Source organism: Zingiber officinale, chromosome 7A, assembly GCF_018446385.1.
Source record: "Zingiber officinale cultivar Zhangliang chromosome 7A, Zo_v1.1, whole genome shotgun sequence".
Taxonomy (NCBI): Eukaryota; Viridiplantae; Streptophyta; class Magnoliopsida; order Zingiberales; family Zingiberaceae; genus Zingiber; species Zingiber officinale.
The window spans coordinates 35,967,471-35,986,030 of record NC_055998.1 but is presented as its reverse complement, the minus strand read 5'-3'; the positions used below and the strand labels follow the sequence as shown (position 1 = coordinate 35,986,030).

General features: G+C 36.2%; 3 protein-coding genes across 3 annotated transcripts; 2 read left to right on the top strand and 1 right to left on the bottom strand.

Moving 5' to 3' along the window:
- The first annotated feature begins 1,323 nt into the window (after window positions 1–1,323).
- On the top strand, window positions 1,324–5,347 carry LOC122001317 (probable disease resistance protein At5g04720). Its single transcript, XM_042555997.1, has 5 exons — window positions 1,324–2,238; window positions 2,723–3,117; window positions 3,534–3,889; window positions 3,976–4,187; window positions 4,309–5,347. The coding sequence occupies exons 1-5, from the start codon at window positions 1,371–1,373 to the stop codon at window positions 5,139–5,141; spliced, it is 2,664 nt and encodes an 887-aa protein (XP_042411931.1). The 5' UTR covers window positions 1,324–1,370; the 3' UTR covers window positions 5,142–5,347.
- Window positions 5,348–8,012: 2,665 nt separating this feature from the next.
- LOC122001316 (uncharacterized protein At2g34160-like) lies at window positions 8,013–12,449 on the bottom strand. Its single transcript, XM_042555996.1, has 5 exons — window positions 12,228–12,449; window positions 11,936–11,984; window positions 9,097–9,159; window positions 8,953–9,017; window positions 8,013–8,306 (listed from the first exon to the last, which is right to left on the bottom strand). The coding sequence occupies exons 1-5, from the start codon at window positions 12,348–12,350 to the stop codon at window positions 8,211–8,213; spliced, it is 396 nt and encodes a 131-aa protein (XP_042411930.1). The 5' UTR covers window positions 12,351–12,449; the 3' UTR covers window positions 8,013–8,210.
- A 1,059-nt stretch (window positions 12,450–13,508) lies between these two features.
- On the top strand, window positions 13,509–14,522 carry LOC122000050. The gene is made up of 3 exons (XM_042554623.1): window positions 13,509–13,767; window positions 13,843–13,948; window positions 14,026–14,522. Exons 1-3 carry the CDS (start codon window positions 13,613–13,615, stop codon window positions 14,272–14,274), a joined length of 510 nt encoding a protein of 169 aa, XP_042410557.1. The 5' UTR covers window positions 13,509–13,612; the 3' UTR covers window positions 14,275–14,522.
- Window positions 14,523–18,560: the final 4,038 nt, after the last annotated feature.

The window sequence follows — 18,560 nt, the reverse complement described above, 5'->3', positions numbered from 1 at the left end:
TTTATGAGCCGCGCATTATGGATTAAAGTATTTAATTTTTTGTAACGAAGGTATGCGGAGACATTTGAATTTGAACTAAGTGGCTACGATAGACAATGATCGTTGCGCGCACTAGTAAGTTGTGTGCTAGTTGGTTGATCATTTTTGTGATGTAAACATTCCTTGAAATAATTCAATATATAATCTCGATCATCCAAGAGCGTAGATCAATGTAGGATAGGTGCAACTAGACGGGCATACTCCCTTATAAGGGGGTAGACATAGCCATAAAAGAGTCATAGAAGGGTTGTGCAAACTCACTAGAATTTAATGATAATTTTTAGATTTCATTAGATCTCCTCTTCCCTTAAAACAACAAAAGTCTTCCTTCAAAACGATGTAGCTTCAACCATTAGAAAAGTATTTAAAAGTTAGGAGGAATATTGTTGATGGTCAACTGGCTAGAGGGATCATAGGCAAATAGACGACCCAAATACAATGTTGATTTGAAGTGTATGTATGATGAAAATGAAAGTGTAATATTTAATTTGCAATAAAAATATAAAATATTAAAAATGCGCTAACAAAATAATATAGCATAGTTTGGACACTTCGCTACCTATATATGTTATACATCCAATGAGTCACCTCCACCCCTTTAAATGAGATAATAGGGCAAAGCTCTACGAGTGGATAATCATACATTGTCAACTCCTCAATGATAAGATGAGGATTTGGTATAAGCCTCAAATAGATGACCTCTAGTTGAGTATAACCTTGATCAAGAAAACATTAGGATAGATATCATCTATGGAAGACCATCGACATGCTCATATGACAATTAGATATCACAATATTGAGTTCGAAATTAACTTGGATAACAAACTCTATTTAAAAGCTAAATTCTATTTATATAGCAATACATGTCCAAATTAAATATGGGCACATAGTCTTCAAATTCATCTTCAAGCTTGATGATCCTTCGCAAGTTCTAATGTCTTACTATTTATTATACACTCAATCCATAAATTTCATCATCCAAGTTTGATCATTCTAATCTTTAATTCACATGATAACTTACTTCGTGCAAATTAAATAATCAACTGCACAGCTAACTTTATTAAATTATTTAATCTTAAGGGGCAAATTCAACAAGCCTTCATATTTTATTTATTTTCACTTTTTATTAAAAAAGAAATTGCAAATTTATTACGTATTATTTGACTGTTTAGTTAAAATAATAAAAGTATCATCGTGAGGTCAGCAGATCGGTATTTTCAAATGACAAAACTACCCTCCTTCCGCTTTATATTGTTCCCTCCCCACACTCCAAGTCCAACAGCTATCGGTTTCTCCATTGGAGAGAGGCGCCGGCGCTCCGGTCGGTGAAGATGTCGACTTCCTTTGCCGGTGAGATTGCTACCGAACTGATAAAGGAGCTCTTGAATGTGGTCCGGATGACCTATCTCTGCCGGCCGACCGCCGAGCAGCTGAAGCGCTCCGTCGACTCCCTGCTCCCCATTGTCCAGGAGATTAGCCTCTCCGGCGTCGAGCTCCCCCAGCACCGCCAAAATCAGCTCTCTGAGCTCGCCGACAACCTCCGCCTCGCTCTTGAGCTCGCCCGCAAGGCTGCCGCCTCCCCCCGCTGGAATGTCTACAGATCCATGCAGCTCGCTCGCAAAATGGAGCGCATCGACAACTGGATCACCCGCTGGATCGAGCGCCAGATTCCCGCCCATGTCCTCGCCGATGTCCACCACATCCGCGCCGACTACGCCGCTCGATTTGACCGCATCGAACGGACCCTAGACATCACAGCTGCCTCTGTAATGGCGAGAGGCCCGGTGGCGTTGGGGACTGCGCCATTCTCGATGTTCCCTGAGATGATGAAGGGATTTGTGCCCCTGGCTGCGCCCGCTAAGGCACCGATCGCGATGGGGAGTCCGCCGCCGTCGTCGGGCTTTCCGATGCCAGAGATGATGGAGGGGTTAATGCCCTCTGAAGAAGCTGCGAAGGTACCGGTGGCGATGGAGAAGTCGCAGTCCTCAGGGTTCCCGGTTTCTGAAATGATGGAGGGGCTGATACTGGCGGGAGAAGGCATGAAACCCGTGGGGGTCGGAATCAGGTTCGGAAAGGAGAAGGTAAAGGAGATGTTAATGGATGGCTTTGATAGAGTAGCCGTCGTTGGAATCTCTGGCATCGGAGGAAGTGGCAAGACGACGCTCGCCAGGGAGATTTGCAAAGATCCAGAGATTCGAAGTAAGGGCCTTTTACTTTTGCGTTTCCCTTTGTTTTTTCCTTGTGCAGAGATTTACTCTTGAACACGTTTGGATTTTTTTTTTTTTTTCCTTTTACACATTGGCGCTTGCTAATCTTGCTTGTTTGGATTGTTTCATTGTCCTTTGATTGAATTCGAGGTTTACTATAGTCTACTCTTGAATAAGATTCTCAACCATAGATCATATAAGCAGTTCCTTCTTGTGGTTTTATTAGATCGACTGAAGAGTTTTGACATTCTTGTATATCAATTATAAGTCTAGATAATTGGTTTCAAGAAGGTACTTTATCCTGCAAAATTCAAATCATTCGGGCAGATTCTTTGCTGCTGGAAAGAGTCTATTGTGGTAATTAAACTTTAAAAGTTTTGGTCACAGAATTAGTATAAAACTTACCATAAAATTTTCAATGAATTTCTGACAGTGCGCACTATGTTCTAACTCATTTGCTTCTTGTTCTTCTTTAGGTTACTTCAAAGATAGAATTTATTTTGAGACACTTTCACAGTCTCAGAATTTGGAGAGTCTGAAGCTAAAACTGTGGGAACAAATTAGTGGCAATATGGTTCTTGGGGCTTATAACCAAATTCCGCAGTGGCAGGTGGAGTTGGGGACAAGAGATAAAGGACCATTTCTTCTGGTGTTAGATGATGTGTGGTCTGCCTCAGAGCTTGAAGAACTGGTTTTTAGAGTACCAGGATGCAAGATTCTTGTTGTTTCACGGTTCAAATTCCCTTCAATTGTCAAAAACACTTATGAGATTGAATCACTAGGAGAAGAGGATGCTTTGTCCCTCTTCTGTCATGCAGCTTTTGAGCAGAAATATATACCATCTACTTTTGACAAAAAGTTAGTAAAGCAGGTAAAAAACCATTATTTGTGTGCTTAATTCAGCAACTAGACGATACTCCTTTTGTTGCATGCATGTTTCACTTGCTTCAACAATTTTTCAATGATATGTTTATAACATAAGAAAAATACATTGACTTCATTAAATATTTTTGTCAAAATAATAAATTCTTTGTTGGGTTTTATTTTTCAATATTCTTCTGATGTCATTCTTTCAGGTTACTACTATATTTTGTAGTTCTACTAAATTTGCAATCGTATCTAATTCGGTAGTGTCTCAGTTGATAGTCACCAATTATTGATTATTATTTTTGTGTGTGATCACCATCATACTTTTCTCATAGATACTGTGACAATGGGAATTGTTTAATTCAAACTGTTAAAACATAGAGTCAATTTTGTCTGAACAGATTTCATTTGTTAATACAGGTTGTTGATGAGTGTAAAGGGCTTCCTTTAGCTCTAAAGGTTATTGGTGCTTCTTTAAGAGATCAACCTCCAAAACTTTGGCTAAGAGCCAAAAATAAGCTTGCTCGTGGAGAAAGTATATGTGAATCTCATGAAAATAAATTGCTCGAACGAATGGCATCATCCATAGAATTTCTATCAGGGAAAGTGAGGGAGTGTTTCCTAGATCTTGGTTCTTTTCCGGAAGATAAGAGGATCCCTTTGGATGTGCTAATCAACATGTGGATGGAGCTCCATGATCTTGATGAAGAAGATGCTTTTGCTATTCTAGTGGAGCTTTCGAATAAGAACCTTTTAACTTTATTGAAGGATGCACAGTATGTTTCTTCAATAATTTCTGTTAGAACCGCTATTGCTTCAATGTTCATAGATTAACCTCGGTTCAATTATACGCATACTGCAGGAACAGAGCTGGAGATATCTATAGCAGCTATACAGAGCTTTCTGTGACTCAGCATGATTTGTTGAGGGACCTTGCTCTTCATGTGAACAGTCAGGAGACTTTAACTTCTCGAAGGAGGTTAATTATGCCGAGGAAGGAAAACGAACTTCCAAAGGAATGGGATAGAGTTAAGGATCAACAGTTAGAGGCACAAATTGTTTCCATTAATACAGGTATTCAGCTCTGTCTTGTCCTAAAATGCAGCAGGTGACTTGTTCTTGGTAGATATTTTACATTACACGGTTGATGATCTGAAGTATGCTTCAGCAATTGAATTATCTATCTCTTTTACAGGTGAAATGAAAGAATCTGATTGGTTTCAGATGCATTTTCCAAAGGCTGAGGTACTAATTTTGAATTTTTCTGCCGATGCATACTTCTTGCCACCCTTTCTCAGTATTATGCCCAATCTGAAGACTCTGATCTTGATCAATTATGGGGCATCATGTACAACACTACAGAATCTTTCTGTATTCACATCTTTAAGTAACTTAAGAAGTCTCTGGCTTGAGAAAATAGCTGTCCCTCCTTTGCCAAAAACTACAGTTCCCCTGCAGAACTTGCGAAAAGTATCGCTTGTTCTATGTGAATTGACCAACAGCCTGAGAGGATCAAAGGTGGACCTCTCATTGACACTTCCACGCCTATCACATCTAACGATAGATCATTGCATCGATGTAACAAAACTTCCTTCTGCCATTTGCGACATCAACTCACTTGAATGCTTAAGCATATCCAACTGCCATGATTTGTCAGAGTTGCCATGTGAATTTGGAAAGCTAAATTCTCTAAAGATTTTAAGGGTCTATGCTTGCCCTGCTCTGAAGAGGCTACCTCATTCGATCTGCTTGCTGAAAGGATTAAAGTACCTTGACATCTCTCAATCCTTTAATCTCCGAGAGTTGCCAGAAGAGCTTGGTTACATGACAAGTTTGGAGAAGTTTGACATGAGAGAATGTTCTCAATTGAAGACTCTACCAAGATCCTCATCTTCCTTGAAGTCTCTTGGTCATGTGATTTGTGATGAAGATATTGCTTTATTATGGAAAGAAGCAGAAAGAGATATACCAGATCTTCATATTCAGGTAGCTGAAGAAAGTTTCAATTTGGACTGGCTAGTAGAATAAACACCCTTGCTCACGACTTTCTCGTGAAGTACTAGTTGCTTTGCCTCCCTGTTTACATAACTGTAACTATAACTTGTATATATGTATCCTAGCCTACTTTAGGAAAGTTACCAGGAGTGGGCTTGCTTCTGATCGGGTTTTTCTGTTCCATCGAGAAAATCTTGTCACTGTATTCAAGCTTCTAGCTTGCCTGTGACTACTGACTATAAAGCAGTGATGTTGAAATCCCTTTTTAACAAATCACTAAAGACCAGTTTGGTATCGTATCTTGTTGTTTTCCAACCACTAACTTATGCAGAAGACTTGTAGGTGGAGTCACATGAACCTTCAAGATTCCTTTTTGGTTGTAGTAGTCAATGACCTTGTTCTCAAACCTAGTGTACAGAAACAGTTTGTCTGTTGCTAAGCCTTTCGTTGTCAATGGCCCTGTTCTTGGACATGAAGTGGGACCTTATCATCCCTCTTTCGCGGGTGCTATACCTTGGCCGGCATGGTTACAAATAGATTGTCGAAGGAATGGCCCAAGTGATGCAAACCCCAGACCCAGCAAGAGCTCAAGCGCAAGCATGGCTAAGAGTGTCGCGTTGAGCATCAGTACTTGTGTCATGGCTAGCCCTCTAGGCTTGCATGCTATAAAAAATTTAAAAAGTATATCGTGAAATGAGTTTAATTAACATGTTTAGTGAACTAAATGCCATGTTATGTAAATTCGTTGCTCGTGTTGAAAGATTACATGATTTACATATGAGAAGTAAACTACTAGAATTGTGTTGGGAGTGAAGCAAAAGGATTTGGACCTTGGTTAGGTTTCCGTTTCGAAAAAAAAACTTGAAATAGTGGCTGCTATTCATCGATGTCTCTATACCTCTGGATATCGTGAAACGAAACTAATAACTCCTCATTTGCCAATTGTTCAGGGAAACCAAAATGTCTCACCACTGCCTTGTTCATATTGGTAACAGGTGATCAAACAATCAATGGTAAAGAAGAATATGACACCACCCACTTCATTGCAATGGCCCTTTTATGTGCCTTTCAGCGTTCATATATTCCACGCTTCTAAGAATGATGATATTCTAGCATTTGTTCACCATCTAACAGCTGTAACTTGAATCGCTCCATGCGGTCCCCTCGGATAGGTCTAGTAGTTAGCACATGAAGTGTTGTCACAATGAGATCTGAGATTTAAATCTCAACAAAGCTAAGGTAAATACTTCCCTTATGTGTTAGTCACTATTCCAAAGACTAGTAGCATAAGAATGCAAGAATTGTTCTTCAAAGCTAATAGGTCGTTCTCCAAAGCGAATCAGTCTCGATTTGTAATTTGATGAAGCAACAGAAATAGATTCTCTCTGCCGATGGATAAACTATTGTTTGCTAATAAAATTTTACATGTTTCTAATCTTTCTATTAATTTAATTTTTATTAGTTAGTTTGTAGAATAAAATCATGTTATTTTATTTTGTAAAATAAAATTAGTTAATTTGACTTCGTTAAACATAGCATTTGAAGAAATACTTACTAGTTTACATTAGGTAATAAGCTAATGGAATACCGACAGGATGTTTAAAATGGAAAAGGATATATTTTTTTAATGATAAAATACATCTTTGTAAGTTTTATAAAATCATAGTTAGACATGTGATCATATATAGAGTTGAATATTAGATTATGAAGCTAATTCATAAGTAAAAGCTAAGAATAATAAAGATGTTAAAATAAATATATAGACATAAAAATTGACAGAAAACAAAATGAAAATATTAGAGAGAATATCAAAATTACATCTATTGAGAAAAAACTTCGACATATTTAAGATAATATGAATATATACTTAAGCGCTCAATAAAAATCTCAATTAGGCATATGAGATCATAATAAATACGCACATTAAAAGAGAAAAAGAAAGATAAAAAAAGACTTAATTGATAATAATAAATTATAATAAAATTTATTTAAATATAAATGAAAATATAATAAAGAATCAAACCCAATAGCATAGCATAGCATAGGAGTATTCATATAGTCAGCATTATTTATTGGGATAAAAATTTAATATAGTCAACATTATTCACTAGGATAAAAATTTAATTGTTGTTGTATAGATATATTAACAAACTCAATGGAAACATGCCCATGCATTTTCATATTGTGAAACTAAAACATCATCTATCTAACTAGAAATCTGAATCATATCCAGTTGGAATCATGAATAGGTTCTAATAAGACAATTAATCTCAAGAGTTATCCCAGATATCAACCAAACCAAAATTGCAACGCTCCATGAAAGAAACAAGGCTTTAGAATTTAAGTCGAACCGAAGTAGTGCAGAAAAACTTCATCAAACATCCACGCAGCAATGGAGTGTAGCAGAGTCCAAGTCACCCTCCCGAGGCTTTGGAGGCTGCGTTGGATGGATTCATAGGCTCAAAAGGACTCCAAGGGATTCTCCGGCATGATCTTAACTCCAGCAGCGGCGTGGAGGAGGAGGTGGAGGTTCACAACGGTTTGAATACGAAGGGTCGAAGCAGCATGGGCTCTGTTCCCTCGAGAGATTGTTCGGAACGGCGAGTACTACGTAGAGAAGCAGCACAAGTGTTTCCATCTCCCTCAATTGTAGTAATGATGACAGAACCCAAAGGAGAGCGACATTGAAACGAAGGAATTGCTAAAGGAAAAGGGCATTGTGGACTCTCAGACAGAAACTGAGATTCCATAATGATCAATGCACGGGCCATTACACCACATGCAAAACAGCCTATTCACAATTCACATAAGAAACCAACATAACATTCAAATTTCAAATAGAGTTCATAATATTAATCGTTGTAGGCATATAAATGGATCACCGCAGACTCATCATAACACAAATGAAATCAAAGAACCCCTAAACTACATCTTAAAAACTTGTTTAAACATTACAAAGGTTTAAAGTCACATGAAAGTTTTGCAAGAACCGTGGTGGTAATATTTCGAACCAGTTAACAAACCAGCTATTATAATGTAAATGTAACAAACAAACAAATCGACCAAGCATGCATTAAAAAAAAAGCAAGAGCTTTTTCAGTTTTAGCTTTGTTCTTCGCCATCTGCCAACTCCCTCTCCTCGGCTGCAGCAGCCATTAGTTCATCAAAATTTTCCGTCTTACCCAACAATATCTCAATCTGGATGTGGAACACAAACCATTAGATGGAGAGCAGCACAAGAAGCACTTGGTACCTAACTGTGTTTGCGCAAGTCACCATATGCAGATAAAAGCTGTCATGGTGTATTAATCAATTGATTAACCTAACATAAACATGATACTTTCTTGTATTTTCTTTTACATTTATACATTTTCCATGTTCTATTTACACTTGCAAATTGCAATTATGAGCATCACATTTCAAGTCGATGCAAATGTAATAAAATGGAGCCCTAAATGTTTTGACTATATGGTTTTTGTTCACGTTTTAATAATGATGTCCTATTGGGACAGTGCGATGGTTAAGGCATGGGATGTTACCACATGAGGTATTGGGATCAAAACTCGACGCGTCCGAGCATGTCTTCCCCCATGCCTTGGCCACCTACACTAATGGCTAGTATCCATCCGTGATTTACCTCCTACATGTTGGCCTAGGGATAGGCTGGCGGGGGCACGGGTACGAGTGAATCACCTTTTTATCACATGTTTTAACAATGCTATCCTAAATGAAACAGCGAAATTTTTGTACGCTACTTTTTTGCAAGTTTCCTTTGAAGAAAGCAAATTGAAGGGCAATCTAATGACCTACGTAATGAATATTAATACTACAATACATTGAATACCTTGGCTTTTTGGATAGGCCTGCCCCTAGATTCATCATTGATATCAACAGTAGATGTAGTGATCTCTGCACCAAATTGATCAAAATTCAATCTCTTATGCACTTAAACAAGATAAGAAAAAAGTAGAACAAGAGAGAATCTTACTTCTCTCAACAGCAAGTCCATTGTTTTTCAGTATCTCAGCAATGGTGACAACAGTTGCAATTGCTGACAAATAATGCAATAGGTTAAATATGCATCAAAAGCAGATACTGAGCAAGGGAATTTACAAGCTACTATAAATAATGAGTGAAGCGCTTGAATTACAATCAAAATTTTAGCAACAAATTTGCAATTTAACTAGTTACCATAACCCCAAAGAATGCTGTAACTCAGAGAGCCCAAAACATAAAAAACAATAATGTATTAAAATAACTTAATAGGATAAATAAAAAAATATAGACAGCATAAAATATCTGACATCTATTAATCCTCATATGAGGCACAAGTATACTATCTGCAAAAAAATATTAAAGTAAAAAAACAAGGAATTCAAAAATTCAAACAAGCCAGACAAGGTCATAAGATTTGTAACTGATAAAACAAAACAAAATTTAAAAAAAAAAACTCAAGGATAAACATAGGATATAGTTACCGTGGCAAAAATTAGTAAGCATTTAATTTAATGATATCACACCAACACAATGGATCCATACAAGATAATGCTCTAGTCATTTCCAAGCAAGAATTAATTAAACACGCAAGAGTCTCAAACTAGAACAGTGGTTTTCACAAGTTTAGAAAGAACCAATGGCTATGAAAAATCTACTTAGATGTAAGAACAAAAGATAAATGATAAAGATTTATACATGATGATGGTTTAATAAAAGTGCAGAAAAGAAAGATAAATAGCTTGACAGTTTAATGCCTTTCTCTTAGCTTGACCAAAGAGACAAGTATATAGATAATAAGTCATATGGATAAAGATACACTTAAAGAAAGAAATATGTAGACCTAGGTCTACTTGATATGCACCACATTTCAAACTCATAAGATAAGCTTGTTTGTCATATTTATAAGGTTTAATTACTAAATATAGCTTGAAAGTCTTGACTTTTTAATATATCCAGTACAGAAATTTCCAAGGCAAAGAATCAATCTATGACTAATCTATATAAAATTTTATTTTTGCAACAAACCTAGGAACCTATTTAGGTCTCAATAGCATGTTTTGTTGATCATTACATGTGCATACAAGTTCATGTATAGGTCAACATCTAACAACTAGTCATACAAAAATATTTTTGGTTAATGGCAGAATCGTAACTCCATTCAGATCTACATCAGATCATATCATCAATATCTAATAAACGTATTATCCAGATTTTTTTGTAGATTTTCAACCACAGTTATGTTTATCTTTCTTAATTATCACAGTTCAACTATTGATTCAATTTATCTAAATATAGAACCTATAATCTAAATCCCTTCTTTGAAAGACTTTGTTATTTATCTAGCTTATCTAAACATTTTCTTTATTAATGACAAAAAGACTTCAGATACCCAACCTTTTACTAAACTTCATGCATTTTAACATGAATATAATTAGAAAGATTCTCTAATAATAATGTGCGATGGTCAACCAGTAAAGTAAACTATAGTCATATGAAACTCATTGGTGACATTCAGTATTCAAACACTACAAGCTACATTGGAGAAGTGTTTTTTTCTTATTGATATTACTAGATATTCTTTAGTTTTCAAAATCCTGCATGGAGTTTTAATAGGAGCTCTATCATAGTTTTTTTCCACATGCAATTCATTTTTTTTGATAAATTTATTATTATCTAATATAATTATAGATAATATCTAACTAATTTACCATTTAAAAGCATCCTTATTGGATTCTAAAGAAAGAATATTTTTTGTCATAGTCTTCTCTTAATCATTGTTCCCTATGTTATTTTGGTGTGACTCACTAAGTTTTTTATGTTTATAGGATTAAAATTTCATTCCACCCTGAGGCTTCAAACCTCAGCCGGAATGAAAAGGTATCGTGTCATTTCACCTGTGTTGTGCTAACACATGGTGTTGGTGACACCAATGAGGAAGAAGAAGGGGCATGATGAATCAAAATGGAGGGGAATGCAGAAGGAGGTAGCAGAGAGGAGAAGACAACCTAGGTACTCAAGAAAGGCTGCAACTTGGTGCAGTTCATAAAATTCAGGAAGATTAGTTATGGAGACCCATTTCATGTGTCTTGAAGTATTTTGAGTGCCCTCATCTATAGGGCAAAACAATAATTTTTGTCCATGCCAGCTAACATGACAGAAAATGTAAAACCATGGCTTATATTGACTTTCAGACATATACTGGATGAATCAAATTAATGATTTCATGAAGTTTTTTCTCAATTTGTAATCATTCGCTTATTGTATATATATAAATACTATCAGTTACACACACTTTATAATTGCTTGAAACTTTGTTAACCTATATTTACAAACTAATCAAATTCTATGGTTCATAAACTTGACATAAGTTTCTATTTCAACAAGTTTCTATTTTAACGTACCATAAGTTGACTTTTTAGAGTAAGATATTGGTTCAAGGTATAGCTTCCAAATGGTATAGTGTTGCATAAAATTCAATAGAAAAATAAGATCCATGTATCCAAACCCAGAAGACTGAGGCAAACTACAGCATGTTTATGTTGATTTGAGGTATGTCTAGAGCAATCAAACAGGAACTCCTACGCACATGCCTAGAACTGATAAACACAAACCAACAAACTATATTGAATTATTTAGCACGTAAACAAGCATCTAACTAAGAACAAGGAAGTTTAATGCAAGGGCATCCACCTGAGCAATATAATGAACCAATTTAGTGATTAGTTACTGTGAGATTTTGATATAGGAAACACCAAAAATAATACTCGACACTTAATCTTGCTTAAAGTTGAATATACACACACAAAAAAACACTAAACTCGAGAACCTACCCATTCCCAGAGCTGATAGCTCGACTTCGTTATGTTGCTGCATGTATCTCTGCAATGAAAGAACATAATCATGATGAATTAAACGAAACAAAGAAATAACGACCAGATAACAAGGACAGAATAAAAATAGGATAAAGAGAGCCATCACTCATCAGTACTTAGAGCATCCAGCGGCAAGCGAAATGAAAACACAAAAACTAGGGCTTCCAATTAATACCATCAGACACTAGAATAGCCTTCAACCCAAGACCGGAAATGGCTATAAAATCAGAGAGGATAATGAAGATCGAACCTTAGCGAGGTTGACGTAGAAGAACAGCGGTTTCTTGGTGTTGGAGACCTGGATCCGGTTCTTCTTGTAGGAATCGGAAGCCGTGATGTGGAGATTGTTGACGCCTTCCGTGACCTCCTCCATGGGCGACTAGCTCCTCCTCCGCGCTCGAGGTTTCCGAAACCCTAACCCTAATTTCCTTGTGTGGCTGCGGCCTAGGGACTAGGGAGAAGAAGGAAGCAGACGGGTATAAAGCGACCACCGTTTACAGAAGCAGCGAACCGAATCGGATCCTGTCAGTGCTCGGGTTGGGTTTTGTCGGATCTGAAATCGGATCGGATTCAGAATGGAACCCACCGACTTGAATCTATTTTTGTTAGATGATTATAATAATATTTTAAAATCTACGTGTACTTTTTATCTTTATATTTAATTGACAAACCAAATCACGTATTATCTAAAGAGAAATGGCATATTCAAGGAAGAAATTTTATTGAAAAATTTAAGATAGATACATAAGTTTATGGGCTCACAAAAAGTGAAATCATATACTATGAGTTTATATTTTTAAACTTTTTCTTGAGATTTTTTACTTGCTCTTATCTAAATTACGTAATTAATTTTCATAATACTTACCATATTTCTGAAATATCTCATCTGTTTTTCTTTATAGGTTATAGGTTCTAGAAAGTGTTGGTTAATAAATAAGACTTTGTATGTTTAAAAATTTATTATCCTCAATTTATACTATGAAATTTCGATATTATAAAAATTGAACAAGTAATTTGGGTAATATAGGGGCAGATGATATTGTTTTTTCTAAAGAATCATGTATCGTCGGGCGCACGATTCTTTAGACAGGAGAGATCAGAACTAACTTTGATAATATTTAAGTTAGAAATTAAAAATAATAATAATAATTAATCTCATTAATTATTTTAGAATGATCGAATTAATCTTATAAAAAATTTCTATCGATATCAAAATAAATCACGTGACGATAAGACTAAAAGTTTAGTATTTTTTAATTATATCATTATTAAAAGAAAATTTTTTATTAAATATAAGAGATTAAATCATAAATATAATTTGAATATTCCAACCTAGTCACGAGGACTGAATAATATCTAAACTAGTTTACGAGGTTGAGTAAATTCCGTATTTAAATTGTCAAATAGTTTACTCTTCCAAAGCCACGTGCGAGCCAGGTGGCAGCCTTAGAGAATGAGAGCGTCAACTAGATTCCAGGCATGCATGAGATCACGTACACGTTTCGCCCACTTCCTCTGCTTTTATATTTTCCTATGCTCCGCTCCGGTGGCCTCTCCAGCCTTCCTTTCCCTGCTTTCCCCTCTCCATTTACACATCAGATGCAAAGATCGAAGAGTAGCTCATAAATCTCAAAGATGTTGAGCAGCGCCGCCGGAGCTCTGCCGCTGGCTTCCTTGAACCACATCTCCATCGTCTGCAGGTCCGTGGAGGCCTCCCTCGATTTCTATCAGAATGTGCTGGGCTTCGTCCCCATCCGCCGTCCCGGCTCTTTCGACTTCGACGGCGCCTGGTAAGGAACGTATACCGCTGATAATTAATTGACTCTGTGCCTAATGCCTACCGCTAAAGAAAAGAAAGCTCATAGGCTGTTCAACTACGGGATCGGAGTCCACTTGCTGCAGTCTGAAGACCCCGAGAAGATGCCTCGGAAGAGGGAGATTAACCCCAAGGACAACCACATCTCCTTCCAGGTGTTTGCAATCGAACCATCCTCCTCTGTTTTTCTCTGTTTTGCTCTGTTTTGTTGATGGGTTGTTAATTGTGGCAGTGTGAGAGCTTGGCGTCGGTGGAGAAGAAGCTGGCGGAGTTGGGAATAGCCTACGTGCAGAGGTGCGTGGAGGAAGGCGGGATCAACGTAGACCAGCTGTTCTTCCACGACCCCGACGGGTTCATGATCGAGATCTGCAACTGCGACAACCTACCGGTCATCTCCCTCTCCGGCGAGCCCGTCATGGCCTGCAAGAGAGTGGCGAGCCTCGTCGCCCAGAAGCAGCAGCACCAGCAGACCACCGCGTAGTGCCATAATTAATCAGAAGCAACAGCACCAGCATGCTACTGTGCTTCGATTTCCTTGTCTGATCATCCTGTTTTAAAATCAAGAAAATAACACAAAACAAAAAGTGATAATGATGGATATCCGTCGCTATTATCTCCCATGATTTACGTTTCTCCAGCGTAAGCATGTGAGCTTTTTACTCTCGCCGTGCCTGACAATAATTATTCAGCATTTTACTGAACTGCGCATAATTATTGAGCATTTTACTAAATGGCATATATATAGATTTGTAAAATACCTATTTTATTTATACAACTTCTAAAATGCAGAAATTATATCTCGAATACAGATTTTACCCTCCATCTCTATCTGTCTTTTTTTCAAGTTGGCTGTCGCGTGCATTCTAATCATGCAATTTGTCTTCTCGAAGTGTGTTTGAATCAACACCGATGGCTGACGACGGCGTATTTTTTTCGTCAAACCTAAATTTAAACACAACATCGTTCATCTTTTCTTCAAACGCACGATGCAGCAACTACACTACTTATCCGACGTTGCAATATTGTGCGACGGTCGATTTTTCTTCTTGACGTACGTCCGAACCAACATCAATGGTCGGTGCATCTTCTTCGTCAAACCTAAACACGATTCAGCAACTTAATGTGTTTCATTAGGTGCAGCATGACGTAGGATCTCAATGACGACAAATAATCCTCCCCTTCTTTTGCAACGATCGAGCGATGTATATTATTTATTTGGTTCAATGTTCAAAGCTTCCTATAGTATGAACGATCCTTATAAATGAACATTGAGACAAACCACCCTCCCCTCTAAAGTCCTAATCATTGAAACGCAGCCTTTCTCCTGGCCATCTCCTTTTGCAACAGTCGAGCGATGTATGTTATTTATTTGGTTCAGCACTCAAAGCTTTCTATAATATGAATGATCCTTATAAATGAAGTTTGTACTTTGGTTTGGTATAAATAAATGTTACGGCAGCTCCAAAACTTTTGACACTGTTCTAGAAATTATATTCATTCAAGAAAAACTCCAAAGCACCTGCAACCTTTAAAATTCTATCGGGGAAGAAACTTTTCACTATGATCAATCTAGACATGTATGTTGTCTTCTACTCTATTTTAGTTATCTTTTTCCCTTTTTATATATTAATATTAAGAATGTGTAAGAAGAATAAAATTTATAATTTCTACATGTCTTTATTTAACTTTTAAATCAAAAAGATAATTATTTCTTAAAGGATCTATCATAAAAAAATTTATAGTACCATTTTAGTAAGATATAATTTTAATGATATACTGACTTTCTCTATTCGGTTAATGTGTTTTTTAAATATTAATAAAAAATTTATTTGTAATATGATTAATTTATGATTTTATAAATGCAGGGAAGATCAAATTTCTGATGAGGTGCTTATAGTTATGATGCAATCTATAGATTCACAAATAGAGAATCGAAACAAATCCATTACTCCAAATATAAATTTGGGTACCTATAGTTTGACACATTCAACTTCATCTAGTGTTGTGGTCAATACAAAAGAGACTATTCATCACAGGTTCAATTTAAATGAACAATCTCCTAGTTTGGAGGATTACCCAGTATATATGAGTACAAGATTGGAAGATCTTTTTGAGAATATGTGGATTGAACAAGAATATAATGAGAATAGAATCAAAGCGGAAATTCAAATGAATGTTTCTAACGATGAATTCTTAGTAAATAATATCCACTATTCATTAGATGAAGCAATCAACACTAATGAATATAATGACCTTGAAGAGCAGTTTACGTTAGCTGAAGATGCATATGAAATAAACACAAGACTTTTTCCATTGTTAATCGAACAAGTAGATGATTTAGTTGAGGAATTTTTTGTTGGTCAGGTAATTGTGTATTTTTTTTTTAACTTTTATTATGTTAATTCAACTAAAATTCAATAGTACTTACATAAACATATATAAATTAATATTGTAGGTATATGAAAAGTGAAAATATTTTAAAGATACATTTGCTAAATATATTATGAACAAACGCTTCACATACAAAATAAAGGACACAAGAATAGAGTTAAAGCAATTTGTGATGAAGCAAATTGCACATGGACAATAATTACAAGGGAAGATATTGAGTTCATGGTTACAAAATATTTAAATCATCATCAATGTGGTCTTTATATGACAATAGTTAATCATCCTGTATGCACATCTTCATTTATAGCTTCTCAAATTGAAAGTCATTTTGTGACATCAGAAGATTATAGACTCATAAACATTCAAAATGAGATGAAATCACAATTTAAAATGAATATATCATATCGAAAGGCATACTATGTGTTAGTATTAACCCTAGTATCAATTATGAGATGATTATAAAGGGCTCATTTTGTATCATATATCATTACTAATAAAAGACAAAGTTGGTTATTATATTTATTTCAGTTCAGTGTCAATTGAATAAGTATAATAATGTCCATGGGTAGTAGGTTCTTATCTACAGTATATCAATTGGTTGAATTGATAGTGAGATATTGTAGAGAACACTACTCTTAACTATTCATAGTCGAGTATTAATATACAAGGACAATATTAATGCATTGAGACTAACATGTAGGTCAACGGATGACTTGATCTCACAAGTCATGGATATGAGATATCAGGTTGATACATGGGCATACATTAGAGAATATATACTAAATGACCCATCATGAGAATATTTCATGGATCGTCGTATGAGTGTCATAAACATTCTCATGTGACTATTGGTATGAATAGTCTTTAGACCTGAAGTTACTACGGTTCCCTACATAAGGAGTTGTATACTTTGGTATCGTCAAACATCACCCATAATAGGATGGACTATAAAGTCGATCACTCGGTATGCAACAAATTATACAGAGGAATGTGAGTGATGTAGATAGGATATATCCCTTCCATATAACGGAAACGATATCTGTGGGCCCCTTGATTAGTATGACACAAGAAAGCATGGTCATGCGTAAATAAGTCAATATGAGATATTGAGCTTATTTGATTAAGTGTGTCTACTTGGAGATCAAGAAACACAAAGATTGATATGAGGATGACACAGTCAATGCCTCATTAATCAATCTAGATATCAAGGATAGAGGGACCAAGTCATACAAGATAATAGTCACAGACATGTTAGGTTGGATCTCGACTTTCTCGTCACTTGGGTAGCAATGATGCCTTTCTAGATGCCACTTATTGTTTATGTATCTAAATGATGATTTTGGGTGCATTGCCAACGTTACGAGAACTTATAGAGTCACACACAAAGAGCAAGTTGATATGAAGATGGGTGCATATGATGAATCATTGGATTAAGTGTAATTCGAATTTTACTCATTGAGTTAGACTCAAAGGGATCCAATTGTTGGATTGAGTCGAGTTGCTTGAGAATCAATGGGTTGGACTCATTGGGTGAACTTGAGTTCACCAAGGAAGTTGAATGGTCAAAATTGAACCATTGGATTGAATGGTTAATTTTGAGCTATTAGATTAGAAGATGAAAGGGTGGAGACTCTTGGTATACCATGGGATGATTATAAATATCATTTTGGATCATATTTTTTCAAGAGTTTTTCAATAGTTTTCATGTGTTGAGACCCTTGGCATTCTTCTTCTTCCTCCTTCCCCCTCTTGACCGAAACACGCCATTGAGGTTGCTAGCACAACCTTGTATGCTTTCTTCTCCATCTTGCTTTGTTTGTGAGACAATCAAAGGCAAGGCTTATTCGTGTGAATACCATAGAGGCACGGACATGTGATCGTGCTAAGATCCGAGCTGTCGGGAGATCATGTGCACACATCAAAGGTATAATCCTATCAATCAACTCTTGTATCGCAATTGTTTCTTCCCTTCGCATGGATCTGCTGGATAGAGGATCTAGTATTTTCCCGCTACGTTTCCGCGTCTTTGGCGCGCTAGATCCCAAACTATGCACATATGAGCTATAAATAAGGTGGTAGGTGATTTTGATATGGATTATGATGATATCCCTAGACTATTTCGTGAGCTAAAATATAGAGACTCAGATACATACTTTGCATTGAAAAGAAATAGTGATAAATTCCATCGTTGTTTTTGGTCTTTTGGTGCTTGTGGAAGAGATTATTGTGTAGGTTAGTGATTATCATATAATTTTCATTTACATTGAGCTTACGACATCATTTGTTGTGCCAGGATCGTGTTAGAAAATTCATAACTCTCAATACGTTGTATTGTAACGATATTAGTGGTCATTTTCACGTTCTGAAGACTAGCCC